Here is a 16657-nt window from a genome sequence, read left to right on the forward strand (position 1 = left end):
TGGAATTTTTGTAAATAGTGTGCCAGCTAATGCAGAATCAATAGTTAATGAGCTTAGAAAGGGTTCATATACATAAATATAAAATAATATAATTTATTTTAATATATGTAGTGGTATATTTTATAATAATATACTCAGATTTTAAATAAACATAAACATAAATATAAAATAAAAACAGTATTTTAATATATGTAGTTGTATATTTCATAATTATATACTCAGAGTATAAATACTGATATGAAGAGAATTCAGACAATGTAAAAGTAAAGGCAATTTTAATGTCGGATACTTTACCTTTATTAATTTTAGTTAATTTTCTTCACAATTTAAACTTGATACCTGTACAAGCTTTTCCCTTTGTCACAATCGTATATAAATCTCTAATTGAAAATTAAATCTCTAAAGCAATTCTATATTTACCTAAGCCATTGGCTTAGCCCACTTTAAGCTTATATTTCTAGCAACAAATATCTTTGACATTAATTGTTTCATGTATTTAAATTGTTTTATAAAGCAACCAATATTGACCTGGAGCCAAAAAGACTTTGGCTAAATACTTAAGAAGGTCTGTTGAAACACCTGCTCTACATATCTCACACATAACAATAATAATAATAATAACATTATCACAATCTCCCGAAATGCCTCTTACATAATTAACATAAACAATTTCACACCTTGCAGTGCAAAATGCATTCGGTTATTCGTTAAAGCAAATATTTCAATATTTTCGTAAGGCACACAGAGATATTATTTCAGCCAACCTTCACCTGTGCCTCGTGGCAGGTGATTCGGCCAACGCCGAGAGAAATGAGTAAGTGCAAATAGTTGTTGATAAGACGGCGCTGAACTTGAAATATTGGGGTATTGTATTGTATTTGGGGCAAAGTTTGTTGACACGCAGATAAGGTGATTGATAAACGGAAACTGGCGTCGCTCTATAAAAAGAAATGAACACGATTTGCCGGTAGGCACAATTTCAACACGTTCCACAGCAGCAAGATGCGTCTAGTCACAGTGCTTTGGGCCACTTTAATCGCTGCTACCAGCAGCAGCATCAGCAGTGCCACGCCCCAATATGATGGACGCATTGTGGGCGGGCAGGCGACGGATATACGCGACTTTCCCTATCAGGCATCCATACAGCTGAATGGCCAGCATATTTGTGGCGGTGCCATTATCGGGGATTACTTCATACTGACCGCTGCGCACTGCTTTGAGGAGCCGTGGACCGAGCTCGACTACAGCGTGCGCCTGGGCGCCACTGAGCACAATACCGGCGGCGAGCTGCTCAGTCTGCGGCAGATTATACGCCACGGAGCCTACAATAGCCAGACGCACGATAATGACCTGGCCCTCCTGCTGCTCAATGCGCAGCTCAACTACACTGAGACCCTGCAAGCCGTGAGCCTGGCCGGCGCCGGGGATACGCTTACGGCCGACACGCGGCTCCATGTCAGCGGCTGGGGCTATCAGAGCGAGGGCGGCGAGGAGGGCGTGTCACCGGTGCTGCGGTATGCGGATGTCTCGCATGTGGAGCCGGGCGTCTGTCGGCGCGCCTATGGCAAAGTGCTGCCCATCACCCAGCACATGCTCTGCGCGGCTCGCGAGGGTCACGATAGTTGCCAAGGCGATTCGGGCGGCCCACTTGTTGGCTACGCGCCGGGCAGTGCTCGGGGCAAGCTCTATGGCATTGTCTCGTGGGGCCTGGGCTGCGCCCAGAAGGAATATCCGGGCGTCTATGCGAATGTGGCAGCCTTTAGGAATTGGATTGATGCTCAGGTGGGTGCTTGGGGCTGGAATACCCTGATCAAAAGCTGGAGTGGGCTGCGGAGAGTTAATGAGGTGTAGAAAGAAAAAGTGTTGAAAATGTGGAACAAAAGAGGAAAATAGTTAAATAGTTAATTGTTATAAATTAGTCAAATTGTATTGTTGTTTTTGTTTGTAAAAATATAATAATAAATAAAAAATATAAAACAATTTGTTGTAATAGTTTTTAGATTTATTTTTATTAAATTATTGATTGTTATATGTAGTTTGTAGAGAGCTGCCGATTCCTCATAAGGCCCTCATTATTGGATGAACTCAGTGGGGATGTAGAGGGTAGAAGTATTGGCTGGTAACTCACTCGCTTCTTTATATAAGGTGCGCCGGCTTACCTGAGTAATCCCGAAGCACTGAGAGTTAAATACGAACCGATCCGCAAAGAGAAAAAAAAACCACATATGTATATAAGGGAAAGAAATACGTAGCGTCTGGCTATTAAATTCAATTGTTGATCATCGGGACGCTAAGTACTGGGTCTAATATAATGTTTGTTATATATATTAAAAAATATATATATTAACTAATATTACTAAAGAAGTATGTAGATAGGCAGAATACTATACAAATGCTCAAAAAATGGATTATCATAACAAAATATTTAAAATATATTAAATTTTAATACAGAAAGAATATTTTTAAATTGCCAATTCACATCGCATATTTATAATAATAATAAAAAGATTCAGAATTCAAAATAATTAGTAATTAATAATAATAACAAACGTATTAGTACCCAAAGAATTATAAAAACATATTTTTAAATTGCCATATGCCATCGTATAATTAATAATGATATATAATTAAAATAAAAATTTTAGTAATTAAAAATAAATAAAATACATAAATAAGTAAAATAATGCTTCAAAAATAAACAATTTAAAAAATAAAATTTAGGATATATAAATTATTGAGTTGATCCAAAATAAATATATATAAAATAGCTTATAAATTGTCTCTTTCTACTACTCATAGTTTTATTTAATAACAAATAATTAACAATCAATAGACCTTTTTAATTAAGAAATAAATGCACGTAAATTATTCAGCAAATTACTTTGCTAGCTTTATCATAAATATACGATGCAGTAAATTGTTTAGATGGCTTCGCCAGATCATTATCCGAAAGTTGTTTGCAGTTTGGGCACTTAAATTTTAATTACAAAAATGCTGCAGCTACGTTTTCAACAATTATGCAGGTGAGGCCATTGGGTCAGAGAGTGAGAGAGAGAGAGAGAGAGAGAGAGCCGGGAGCAGTCATAACTCAAGGTGCAGCTCAACTTTGTGAGAGCAGAGAGCAGAGAGCTACGAAACTAATTCAGATTCAATGAATATGTTAACATCTTGGCTGCCACAGAGTCTGGCAAATAAATCGTAGTCCACATGCAGGCGCAAATATCAAAATGCAAGGCTAGCACACACACACACACACACACACAGACACAGACACTCACACACATATACATACATATTTATATACTTATGCAAACTGTATTGTATTTCATTATGAGATAAAACAAGCTGCAGTACAGCAGCTGCAGCAGCAGCAGCAGCAGCAAGAACTTATTAGTTTAGACAAAAATAAATTGCGTAAATATTTAAGGCCAGCAGGATGGCCAAAACGTGCCAGCATCTGGGCGTATACCTTGCGGTCAGCAGCATCAGCAGCATTGGCAAGGCCAACAAGTCACGGTCTGGGGCATGAGATCAGCTTGCAGTTAGCTGTGTAGTCTCTCTCTGTGTGTGAGTGTGTGTGTGCGATTCACAGATTTTAATTTGTTTTGCCGTTAAGCAAACTGTGTAAGTGTCTGGCCTGACGATAAGGCACACATCTTGCTAATTGTTTCATTTTGCCTGGCAGTCAGCAAACATTTCAGACCATATTTCATTTGGCTGCAGTTGCCTGCATTTGCGTATTTTCTGAAATTTCAATTTGCTGCCGCCGCCGAAGCAGTCGCTGCTGCCGTCTCCACTCAGCTCTCAGCTCTCTGCTCTCTGCTGTATGCTAATTGGAGTCCAGCAATTAATTAAACATGCCAGCTCAAAGAAGTTAATAAACCCAGCGATATTCGAAAGCAAATTGCGATTGCAACAAGACACCAAATGCTATATCATATGTCAAAGCAAATTCTCTCTTTTTGCAGTTTACAATATGTCATTGCATAATGCACACACACAGACACACTTACACACACACTCACACAGCTATAAACGATAAAAATAAGGAAATGCGATACTTTCCAATATTGCATTTGTCAAGCATATCGTTTTGGCTTTTTTTATTATCGCAGCTATTGGTGAAAATTCGCTACTTCAACGATTTTTATACCACATCAAATTTTGGGGAAAAAAAAGGGAGGAGCAGGGGTTTAAGCCAGACGAGAGTTTCATTTGCATATATCATATTATTGAAGTCAATGGCTGTCAACACACACACACACACACACACACACAAACACCACCACACTGAATAAAGTAAAATAATTGTAAATTATTTTTTATAGAAATATCAAGTTTACATTTGACATTTTTGTTTACGGTTCGAGCCAATGTCTGAGGCCCGAGGTTATTTTTGTTGAATTTGCCAGTTGACATTTCAGTGTGAGCCCAATTTTCGGTTTGCATTACAATTCTAAATGGAAAAATTTCCTTTGGTGGAATTGTATTTCTATATTTAGCTTATTTTATTACAATTTTTTACTAAAAAATAAAATTTTAGTTCAGGTTTGGTTATAGCAAAAGATAAAAAAATTGAGTATATAATAAAACATTTATTGTACTAATATATCTATATAAATCCATTATTGTTTAAAATTATTAAAGAGTTATTTATAAAATTATAAATGAGGCTAAGCGTATTTTTAAAACTCCATAACTCTCTTATAAAAGAAATTATTTATTCTTATTGTAAAATATGCTAAACGTTAATCAAATAATTGTTTTTAATGCCGTTGATAGTCCAATTTCAAGAGATTTCTAGCTGCGATTGTCCTTGGCTTTCTCTGCATTATATTAATTTTCAATATTTATAATATATAAATATGATCTTCTGAAAAGTATGTTATTGAGATAATATAAAAAAAAAAGTTTTTAAATAATTAATGTGTTTCCCCAAGTCTATGGCAAAAACAACAAACCAAAATGTTTCCTATTCACTATTTTCTCCAGTTCTTTTTTATCTCTGACTCCATTTAAGTTGAACATATTTGAAGCGAATATGTGGAATACATTCACAGAAAAACCCATCACCACCTCGCGTCTGATTAATAATGTTCAAAGATTAACACGAGATAACAGAGGAAAATATGATGAGGTAAGAAAACAAAAGCAAAGCGATATTGAAATATACCAGAATATTCGACTGTGTAATACTCTGTTGGGAAAACTTTAGAATAAGCTGTTAATACTATAAAAAAAAATATGTTTACATAATTTATAAATATATAATAAAGATTATTACTCTATGATGGAATGATTGATTATAAGAAATATTGTATAATGAAGCCATATGTTATTTGTATGAGGTTATATATACTGTGTAAAATATATAATAAATGATGATTATTGCATTTAGTTTTCATTAATTTCGATATAAATGAAATACTTCAAAACTCTCAATGAATCTGGCATTTAGTTTAGGTCACTCAAAATAAATACTGAGATAGCTAGGGTATTCGTAAAAAGCTATTTAAAAATTAAAATTGAATCGAATGAACATACTCTGCTGTTGCTTGCATTTGTTGACCCAATTTGTGTTGTTGTGGTGGAGTTAGAGTCGAACAAATGTAATAAAATTCTATAAAACAAAAGAACAAAAAACAAGCAAAAACAATGTAGAATGCTGGAAAGAGGTAGGAGAGAGGTTTTCTACCATATTCCAACGGAAGTATGAGTGTATAATTAAAGTGAACATGTTGATACATTTGAAATGCTTTAAGGCAGCTGAAATGAAACATTCAAGTTTTAATTTCTATTTTATGTATTTTACTACTTTCTTATAAATTAATATTATTCTTTCTTGTTCTCTAATGTTAACAGTTTTATTTTATTTTTTAATAATAATATATCTTTTTTCATTTCCATTATTTAAACTCGGATGTTGCGCAGTTACCGTCTGTAAGTATCCGAAGAGTAATATAACAGCTCCTCGGCAATGCTTTAATTCTCAGGAAGCTCTGTCGAGTGGTCACTGAAGTGTTGATATACCACTTCAAATTTGTATTTTGTATTTGGCGTTTCTATCACCATCACTTTCATTTTTTTTTGTCATCTGTGTTGTCAGGCAGCGATATTTTGTGAATGATACTTGAAGAAGTCTTCCATTTCATTTTTTTTTTCTTTTTGAGCTAAATATCCTTGAGTTGCTTTGTTACGCTGAATTTCATATATTTGTGCGATTTTCAAGTGGAGTCTCCGTGGCATATATATTTCTATTATTGATTGACAGCAAATCGGACAATGTACAAAACGTTATTCAATTCATACGAAACGATTTCATGGCATAAAACCCATAAAGAGCTCAGATTTGTCACAGAAAAGGGCTGTGCTGCTTACGTTCGCCTCTGTGGGCGTGGCAAGCTGTATATTTTCCACTCTTATCTCCATAAGCGGCAAGGCCGCATATAATAAGAGAACAAATATTTGAATAAATTTTATTTAAAGCTTAAGCTTTCATATAATCCAGTTCCCATGGTTCTTTAAATAGAATTGAATAAATAGAGAAGAAAATTCGGTTATCGGACGTACTTGCCTGAGCTAAAATAACATCATTACTTGTACTGATGCTGTAATATTATGTGTTGAACGCTTCGCCCTCTTCGCTGAGTCACACATGACGTATACGCAATATTCGTAAATATGTCGCCCGGCCTTTTGGGCCGCAAATTGTTCCAGTTAATTGCGTGTAATTGAGAACGCTTTTAGGCAAGACGCGCCATAAAACACGCGCGTCTGGGCCAACCTCAGAGCATAAATCTTTGGCAGGCGGGAGTTAATTGCGGGGTGGCAACATCAATTACTCTCAAAAAAAAAAAAAAGAAGAGAGAAGAGACGCGAACGTAGCCGCAAACTCTTGACACATAAATTATGCAGTCATTTTTTTGTTGTTGTCGCTTTTCATTTTTCGGCTGGCCCCGCCATAAAACTACCAACAACTGCGAGTTTGACATGGCAGCCGCACGCATACAATAAAATCTGAGAGACTTTATTTTAAAATGCGTGTTCATTATGCCATAACGGTGTGCGGGCAAAGCAAACTCGGGCCGGGGTAGATTTCTAGAGCGAGAGAGAGCGAGAGGGCGAGTGGGAGAGAAAAGTGTTGCAAGGCACAAGAAAGTGTCAGCATTAAGGATGAAATTAATTACAAACGCTTACTTAAGTTAAATATTTGTGTATAGCTCTTACTCTCCACTCCACCCTCGCACACACACACACACATACACACAATCGCACCCACCCACACAGTCTTTGCCAGCTGACAAAGTCAAGTTTTCATCGCCAACTTTTTTGACTGGTTGGCTGGGTGTTACCGGGTCTTTGGGCTTCATTTTACCAGGGCCCACGGCGAGCTGTAGTAAGCCGCGGCACTTTGTCAGATTTAAGACCACGCGAAACTGAGCAACTCGACCGAAAATAGAGTAAAGCTTCTCTGCTTCTTGCCTTATGTATATATATTTTTTTTGCTCTTGTCCCTTGGTTTTTTCTTGATTCTGTTTTGGTTTTTGTTGCTTTAAGCGCCACTTGAACGTTTCATTTGTCATCCTTTTTGCCGTTGCAGCACTCTTACCTGGCGAATGCCACGCCCCGGCCCCCGCACGCATATGTTGCGCCGCATTTTGACTGATTGCACAGGACAAGCAGAGCTGGGAGAGCTTGCTGGCAACACGATGGCCAGCCAGCCAGCCCAGTCAAGATGTTGCCAGCGTGGGTGCTAGATGGAGAATAATATATATATATATATACAAAGAAAGAGAGAGAGAGAGAGAGAGAGAATGGGAAGTCGGTGTCGAGTGACAAGGCGGCGCTAACGGTAACGGTAACGCTAACGGTAAAGTGTTGCAAATAGCTTTTTTGCGTTTTTGAATAATTTATAAGATGTGTTTACTCTTGAAACCAAGTGACTAAGTGTTGCCACGCTTGGCAGCACCCACCGCCCTGGCCTGGTCCGAATGAGCACTGAATACTTGAAGCGCAGCGCTCGGTTGGCTGCCTGGCAAATGAAACACGATAATTTACTTAACTGCAATGTGGCGGTTGAACAGGCATAAGCCATAAGGCATAAGGCAGCACCAAGATCTACCTACCTCTAACCCACCTTGTGCAAACACTGGGTGTCAAACTGCCCAATTCGAGTGGACAACAGATGCTGTGCCAAAGAAGTGCTACATCTAAGGCAGTCTAAATATTTAAATATGCCGTGAATAATGTAAAGCATTAAGTCGAAAATAAAAAGTTTCGACAAGTTGACCAAATAAAAAAATCCAAAAATAAATGAAAAGAAAAGACAGAGAGAGAGTGAGGGAGAAAATATGAAACATTTACTGTACAGATTTATTCTGTTTTACTAAATTAAAAGCCTTAAAAGATTGGAATTGTATAAACAGAAAAATGTTTGAAAATATAAAATTAAAAATAACAAAGTTTGCAAGTCTTTCAATGCCTGCAATTGTCTTTTAGTGTGAATAAAGGGAAATTTTTCCAGCTATCTTTGCTGTTATATATGGTGCAAAAAGTCTTTATTATGTATATGAAGATTACGTATGTGAATTGTGAATGTAAGATCATTTGCATCAATTCTTTCTCCCCCAACGACATTCGTTAAATGAGAATCACACCAAGAGTTCAATTCAAAGCGCTTAATCGAAATTAAAAACGAATAGAGCTAAATTGATTGAATATGTTTGGACGATTTTCTGAACTAAATGCTATAAATATAATGTGTTATGATTAATTACATATTTAAAAGCTTTACAAAATAATCTTTTTGTTAAATATTCTATAATTTGTCTCTTTCTATTTAATAATGTTAATCACTATTTTATTTAAATATATATACTTTACTTATGTAATTATAAACTCTTCTTAAAGAATACAATTGATATATTTAAATTATATGCATTAATTAATTATATATATATATTATATATATTCATATATTCATATATGTATATAAATATAAGTAGCATACGTATATTTACTTTATAAAATGTTTAATTTTATTTATACATATGTATTTTCTTTGAATATATGAATGCAAATAAAAATCCTTTGAACTGAAAAATAACAAAAAAGTCAAACAATAAGTCAGTTCACATGTTTAAATACATGTTATAATTTAATTTTGAATATTGTTTATTTTTTAAATATACTTTCTTCAAATTATTATTAATAAAATACCAATTAAAACTTGCAATATTTAAACTGAATTTATGTTGCTATTGAATGTTTTGGAATTGCATTTAAAAATCATAAGTAATAATATATATTTAGTAAACAATATTTATTTTCAAACAACATAAAATAAATATATATAAAAAATAATAAATTTAAATATATTTAAATGTATTTTTTGAAAACCCAAAAAAATTTATTAAATTATTTATATTAAAATAAACAAAATATTAAAATATTTGTAATTATAAATGTGTTATTTGTAATATGTTTTGATATTTTAATTTTGTCATTCATTAAATTCAAATGATTTGCATGACTTTAACTGAATCTCTCTGCGTTATCACATCATTTGCTGCTGCTCCTGCTTCTCCTGCTGCTGCTGCTGTTCGGTTTGCATGCAACATTGTCCGCCAACTAATTGTGCTCATTATCTGCTAAATGTTGGCAAATTTATGTAACGCACGCAGTTGAGCCAGCAACTGATTTGATTACCCGTACGTGTTGCCACAGGCGAACCTTGCTCCAGCTGGAGGCGGAGTAGGCCGATTGCGTACCTGCAGTTGACTATAAAAAGAGAGGAGAAAGTGGAAAGTGGAAAGGAGAAATGAAATAGCGCAACTCATAAAACATGTAAAATGCTAAAGAGCCAACATACAAAGCCAAAAAACTTGAATGGCACTGCTTCGCACTTCCTCTTCCTGGTCTCTGTTTGGCGACTCATTAAAAATTCGTAAAACGTTTCACTAAATGTTCATGTTTTGCATAAAAATTCAGTAAAAAGGACTTGGCCACCATGTGATGAGCTCCAGCGACTTTTTCCTATTATGTGGTGTGAGTGGCTCTATGCGTTCGCATGTGTGTAGTAAGCGTATATTCAATTGGAGGAGTTGGGAGCCTTGGACTGGGGCTGAAATGATAATTAGCTCGTCTACGCCTCTAGATGAACCGCAAATTCAATTTATTTCCACACGCCCATTTACTACTACTGCTTTCTTGAATTTTGATAGTCCATTAATTTGTTCAACGGCACATTTGACGTATGTTTGACATAATCTATATATATTAATGATATTTTAATTTTAATAAATGTGAAAAAAAAATTTTTTAAATATTAAAATTAAAAGATTTATAAATATGTTGGAGATCTTATATTTAAAAAATGTATATTATATTGATTATATTTCAAAAGATTAGATCAAGTACATACATTTCTTTCATGAGGTCTGCCACTCCTCCTTTTGCCTGTTATATATGTATTTTCACTAAGCCACAAGAGCTTCGCACTATAAGATGCTGCTGACTTTTTTTTATTATATATTAAAACTTTGTTTGAAATGCTTGAAATTTAATATATTGTATACAAATAAAAGACAGAACACATATACACATATATATTATATTAAATATTTTTTTCTTTTATTTGTATGCTTATATATATATTTTTTTTATTCAAACAAAATTTAAAATGTTTCTATGCTTAGGCACATTGAATGTCACGTAAAAGTAGTTTTCTTTAAACTAATCAAATAATTTGTCAATGGCAAGAACATAAATAGCAATATCAATATAAATCAAATCAAAAACCACAAAAATGGCCAACGGTATTCGAGTTTTAGTAGCTCAACGAGTAAGCAAACGACTAAGCAGGAAATGCTATTGAACATCACGTAATCACATACATACACACACACACACACACATACACAGAGATAGAGAGAGAGAGACTCTAATACACACACTGCACACACGCTTTGTACTTGCTGCAGAGAACGTAAAATTTCATTTTAATGCTTATCATTTTTGCGGTTTTTGTATTCTTTTGAAAATGTTTGATTTCGTGGATGGTCGTTCGTATATATGTGTGTGCGATTGTGCGATTGTGTGTGTGCATGTGTTGCGGTGTGTATTTGCTGGTCAGGGCATACAAATGCAAAGCGGAAATAACATGAGGGATAAATCAGGAAATTGCTAAACATCAAATAAAGCTGATAACGTAACTTAGCCGTATGACATATACACTAAGCATGCAATAAATATATATAGAGAGATATATACATATATAGAGATATAGACTTATACATATACATATATCGTCTGTATAGCGCACGTTGCTGATGTCAACAATTCAAAATCATTGCACTGATGACGAGGCAAACAGCTGGCGGAACAAAAGTGCTGTGCACCGAAAAATTCAATTTTGCAATATGACATCCGGCGGGCAGATAGACACACACACACACACACACACACACACACTTTCACACATACACATACACAATCGCACACACACAGACCCGCTCAGTGCACTTACTGCGTGGCACACGGCGTATACTTGACGCCGCTGCACTTGAGTCAACAGCCAACGGCATTGACATCGCTCGCCCCAGTTGTAGCCATTCAAACTGTGACATTTACTGCAACAGCCGCCAGCTGCCGGCCATCGTGCACACTGTCCACACTGCAGTTTTGTCCACACATCATTTGGTGGCACTTAGGCGGTCGCTTGTGCAACCAATGAAATGTTTTGTGTACAATTTGCTTGTTACTAATTATAATTAGCAGCAGCTAGATTTATACTAGAAGAGAAAAATAATGGCATAAAGAGAATAAAGTCAAGTCGCTTCCATCATTGCCAAGAATTGGGAATTATTGGCATGAAAAGAGAGGGAATGGATTTATAAATATATGTGTATAATATATTAAGTTTCGGCAGTAATTATGCCTATTTTTTACTCACTATAATATTAATATAAATATTTTTTTCGAGACTGAATATTACAAAACATTAAAGTTTTTAGCTTTTGTTTTGAATAGATGGAATGGCCTTAACAAATTTATAAAATCAGTAAACAGTTTAAATAAATAATAATAAATAATAATAAAAATAAATAAAAAAATATATAGTTCAATTTTAAAATTAATAATTATAAAGGTAGGTCAGTAGTTGCTCCATAAATAAATATGAATATAATCAATTTCTTTTTTTTTAAATTTAATATATATATTATAATAAATTAAAATAAATAAAATATTTAAAATTGTAGCAATTTAGCAGTTGCTGAGTCTATTCGATATTATATAAAAATCTCAAGCGAACAATATAGATTTATATTTGTTTAACTCAAATTAATCTATGAAAAAAAAAGGAAAGAGAATATGTTCTCTTCTCATGTCTTTTTGCGTAACTTTTATTTTCTATCAATTCTATTTGCCAATCGCTTGCATCTATCTCGCATATCATATTAAATGTTCAATTGGGTAGCATTAAATCTCTAATGTTTAATTACTTTTATCATGCACATCATTCACATGATGAACACACTTGAGCTCCGTGGCTCTCGTCTGAATTTAGCAACACTGAAAATGGCAACTTTTCGTTACATACATAAATGGCACTCGAGTCGTGGCGCTTTGGCAGGTTCAAGTGAAAAGCATTGCATAAAACACGGCGCACATTTTAGGCACTTGCCGCGGTCGGCCTCCCTGCTCACACACACACACGCACACACACACACACTCACCCTCTTCATACACACACTAGCCCAAAAATAAGCGAGCAGGCGAACGAAAATTTAATTACACTTAATTAAGTGCAAAAAATTTCTACAATGCTATTAAAATGTGCTTCAAAATGGCTTTGGTTTTTTGGCCCAATGTGTATGCGTGAGGTAGACAGAGAGAGAGAGAGAGAAAGTATGTATGTGTGCTTAGTTGAAAAGTGGTGTGCTACCGCTTTGCATGTTTGTATGAGTGAGTTTCAAAATGTACTTTGCATTTATTAGAACATTTTTGCGGGACAACCATAAAAATGCTTTGTTCAACATTAGTTTTTGAGCAAAACTTACACACACACAGTTACACCCACACATTTACATTTATGTTATATATGGTACTAGGCGTACTTAGTGTGAAACATAAATTAGTTTTCAAATAGTCTAGCATAGAATGTCGATGCAGCAATACTCTCTATAAGATTCCTTAAATTGGCAATAAACTTTCAACTGAAATTCAAAATTATTTATAATTTTTGGAACTCCTTCGAAAGACTTTCTTCTGTGTCATAGTAAAATTGTAGATAATATTTCGTGTAGACTTCATGGCCTCAAATTATTTGGCTTAACTTGAGCATATTTTGTAATTTCTGTTTAGTGTCTGTGCCATAAATTTACCAAATGTTTTTCTGCGGCTTGCGTTTTGGCGAAACGCAGCACATTACAAATACCAAATTAAATTTTAGCCCCCGCTCCCGTCTCCCAGACAAGCTGGGTTCTTTTCTGGTACGCAAATACGAATAGTAAATACGTTTATGGCGCTGGCCACTGAATTACCTCTAAAAAGCGTTAGATAACTTGCTGAAAACAATAAGAAGCATTAAAATTTTTTTATTATTGCCACGGCAAGAAGTTTATGGCTCCCTCACCAACGACTGGCTTGTCTATTACGCGTAATTCTCGCTGGTTATACTCTGTAGGCATAAGCATGGGGTATATACGTATATGTATATGCAACTTAAGAGTGACGAAATCGGCTTTAAAATAATATAATATTTTATTTACTTAAAAATAGAAAAGGCGAAAGATTTTTCTTTTCTTTCTTATGTTAATCTATGGTTATTCATATATTTAATTGATTCAAAATGTTCAGTTTTTTTTTTTTTTTTTTTTTAATTTGTATGTTTGTTTATCTAAATATTTAAGAACACAATTTTATAATTAAATATTTTTAACTTTATAATTTTATTTAGTTTTATTAAAAATAATACTAGTTTTTACTTATGTTTTAAAATTATCTAATACTTTTTACCTTATTTAATTTAACTTAATTTATTTATTATTATTATTATTTTTTGTAATTTATTATAATTATTATTATTATTATAATTTGTAATTAAATATCTTTCACAAAATTTATTTGATTTTAAATATAATCATATTATATATAACATATTAATTATTATTTGTATGTGTTCATTTTTTATTTTTTTTTTATATATGTTTTCATCTTTTGTAATATAATAATTATAATAAATATTTCTCTGAATTTTATTAATATTTAAATATCCACTAATACTTGCAGGGTATCTCAAAGTCCAGCTATACACTAATGCCGCATTAAATTATTTTTTGTTTATGAGTTAGTCTCCGTCGTCGTCGTCGTCGTCGTTGTTGTTGTTGTTGTTGCTTTGGTTGTCCATTTGCTTTTATAGAACTTTCGCTATGCTGCTGTAGCCTCTCTGCGTTGACAGCATGTGGCTGGAATTGCGGCTACTTAGCATCAGCGTGGATTGCTCCATTGTTGTTGTTGTTGTTGCTGCTGTTGTTGTTGTTATTTTTGGCGCAGTTGACTGTTGTTATAAGCCGCTTTTAGACAGGCACTGACAATCCGCGGCTGCTGCTACTTATTTTGATTAAATTTACATAATTTTTTCTGTGCCCGGGAACAGCCTTAATTTAATTTAGCCGTATTTTGAAATATGCCATCTTAGCGCGTCAGTATGCCAATGCCATCCTTCCAGTCTCTCCGTAGTCCCCGCGCCTTGTGAGTGCCATCAATTTTGGGCTTTGATTTCGATGTTTGCCAGCCACTGTTAACTCGATTGCCAATATCGTGTGCAAATATTTCAATAGCATTGCAAGCCAAGCGCCCAAACTTTGTAGCTTTTATGGCCAAGCAAATCAGAGCCAATGCCACGCCTCCATCTCGCCCCACTGCACTGCCTATGGCATATCAAAACGGCCAACTGAGTGTATAATTTGCGCTTTGTCTAACTGTCAACACTTTTAACCCATTTTTGCCAGTTATAAGTTTGGTTTACTTTGAATTCCATATGCGGAACTATAGAGGAAACACGCTATCACGAACTCGCATTGCTATACTTTTTTAGTGATGTTATATATTAATAACTAGTTCTATTTTAGGCCCACATCACAACTTTACTTTACTTTTCTCTTTCATATTTTCTTTTGCAAACGTTTTACTTCAAAGCTGTTTTCACTGTACCCTCTACTCAGTGTTTTTTTCTCTCTCTCTCGTCGAGTTTAACATAGTTCTCTTGAAACGCTCTGGCTTGAAGTGGATGCAGATGCAAGAGCTGAGCATTTCGAGCAGAGACTCTCTGGATTTTAGGTACATCAGAGTTTTTGGCTTGACTAGCTGGCAGTTGAAATAATATTTGCGATCATAATGGATTTTGCCAATTTGAATATTATTACACACACACACCCACACACAGACACACATACACAGACAGATGGATAGATATACGCGCAGCATACTTTCATTTTGCTTTGTGGCTGGCAATGGCAAGCAATTTTCTTAAGTAGTCAATGCTCGAGCTGAGAGAGTTTAGATTTTGCATATGTAAATTGGCAGCTATTGAAAATATCTACATATATTTAGCAGAAACTCAGTGCTTCTGATGAGTTGTTAATGAAGTGCGTTGTATAAGCTGAATGGCTGCATTGGGCAAACAGCTAGAAGTCTATCTAAGCTCTAGCTTACAATAATGCCGATGCGCAAACAGTCATGGCATATTAGCTGGCCTCCCAGGCTTCAGCTTCCAGAGCCCAACACCCACCAGAGACGCTCTGGCACTCTCGATGCCGGTAAACAGTTTGCCATGCCTTTGCCGCAGTGCAAACATGAAGCACATTATCATTGCCGGCAAATGACGTACAAAGCTTAAATATTTGCTCAACTGTGTCTCAGCACAACAACCAACAGGCAACAGCCAACAACCAACCAGCAACAACTAACAACCAGCAACCAGTAAGCAGTAAGCAGTAAGCAGCAGCCAAACAACCAACAACAACCGGCGACGGCCAAAGGACGGAAAGGAGTAGCTGCGTATATGGCAGTTGGCCAGCATTGCGCATACGACATGTAGCCCTTGCTCAAATATTAAAAAATAAGCAGCGTCTGGCAACTATGTGGCGTAATATTCACAGCGTTTTGCCTAAGGCCACACCGCACGGCGGAGCAGAGCAGAGCAGAGTGGAGCAGAGTGGAGCGAACAGCAGCCAACAAACCAACAACAAACATTGTTGACAGCAGCAAAAGTAATAAAACTTTAGGCGTTGACTGAACTGAACTGAACCAGGCAGGGCTGGGCTGAAATGGAAAGGAATGGGCTGAGCTGGCTGAGTGAGTGACTGATGGAATGACTGAATGAATTATATAGCAATGAAATGTGTCGACCCGCAAAAGCGTGCAGTTATTTTTTGATATTTATGCCTCTGGTATGTCAACAAATGCCCTGATAAATAAATAGAAAAAAAAATAAAATAAAATGAAATGAAATAAATAAAATATATATTAATGATTTCAATGTGCAGAAATGTGAACTGAATGCAATGAGCTCAAATATGATGCTGTGATTGACAATAAAGGCACACAACATTGGCTTAGAGTAAGACTTGAGTTGTTTGAGAAGGGATATGTA

At 35.1% G+C, this 16657-nt stretch overlaps 1 protein-coding gene across 1 annotated transcript; it reads left to right on the forward strand.

Annotated features, from left to right (window-relative positions):
- The first annotated feature begins 949 nt into the window (after nt 1-949).
- On the forward strand, nt 950-1890 carry LOC108653960 (trypsin alpha). Its single transcript, XM_018104932.3, has one exon. The coding sequence runs from the start codon at nt 1003-1005 to the stop codon at nt 1849-1851; it is 849 nt and encodes a 282-aa protein (XP_017960421.1). The 5' UTR covers nt 950-1002; the 3' UTR covers nt 1852-1890.
- The last annotated feature ends 14767 nt before the right edge of the window (nt 1891-16657 follow it).

The sequence above is a fragment of the Drosophila navojoa genome, chromosome 5, assembly GCF_054131105.1.
Source record: "Drosophila navojoa isolate 15081-1374.11 chromosome 5, UAZ_NAV_1.0, whole genome shotgun sequence".
Taxonomy (NCBI): Eukaryota; Metazoa; Arthropoda; class Insecta; order Diptera; family Drosophilidae; genus Drosophila; species Drosophila navojoa.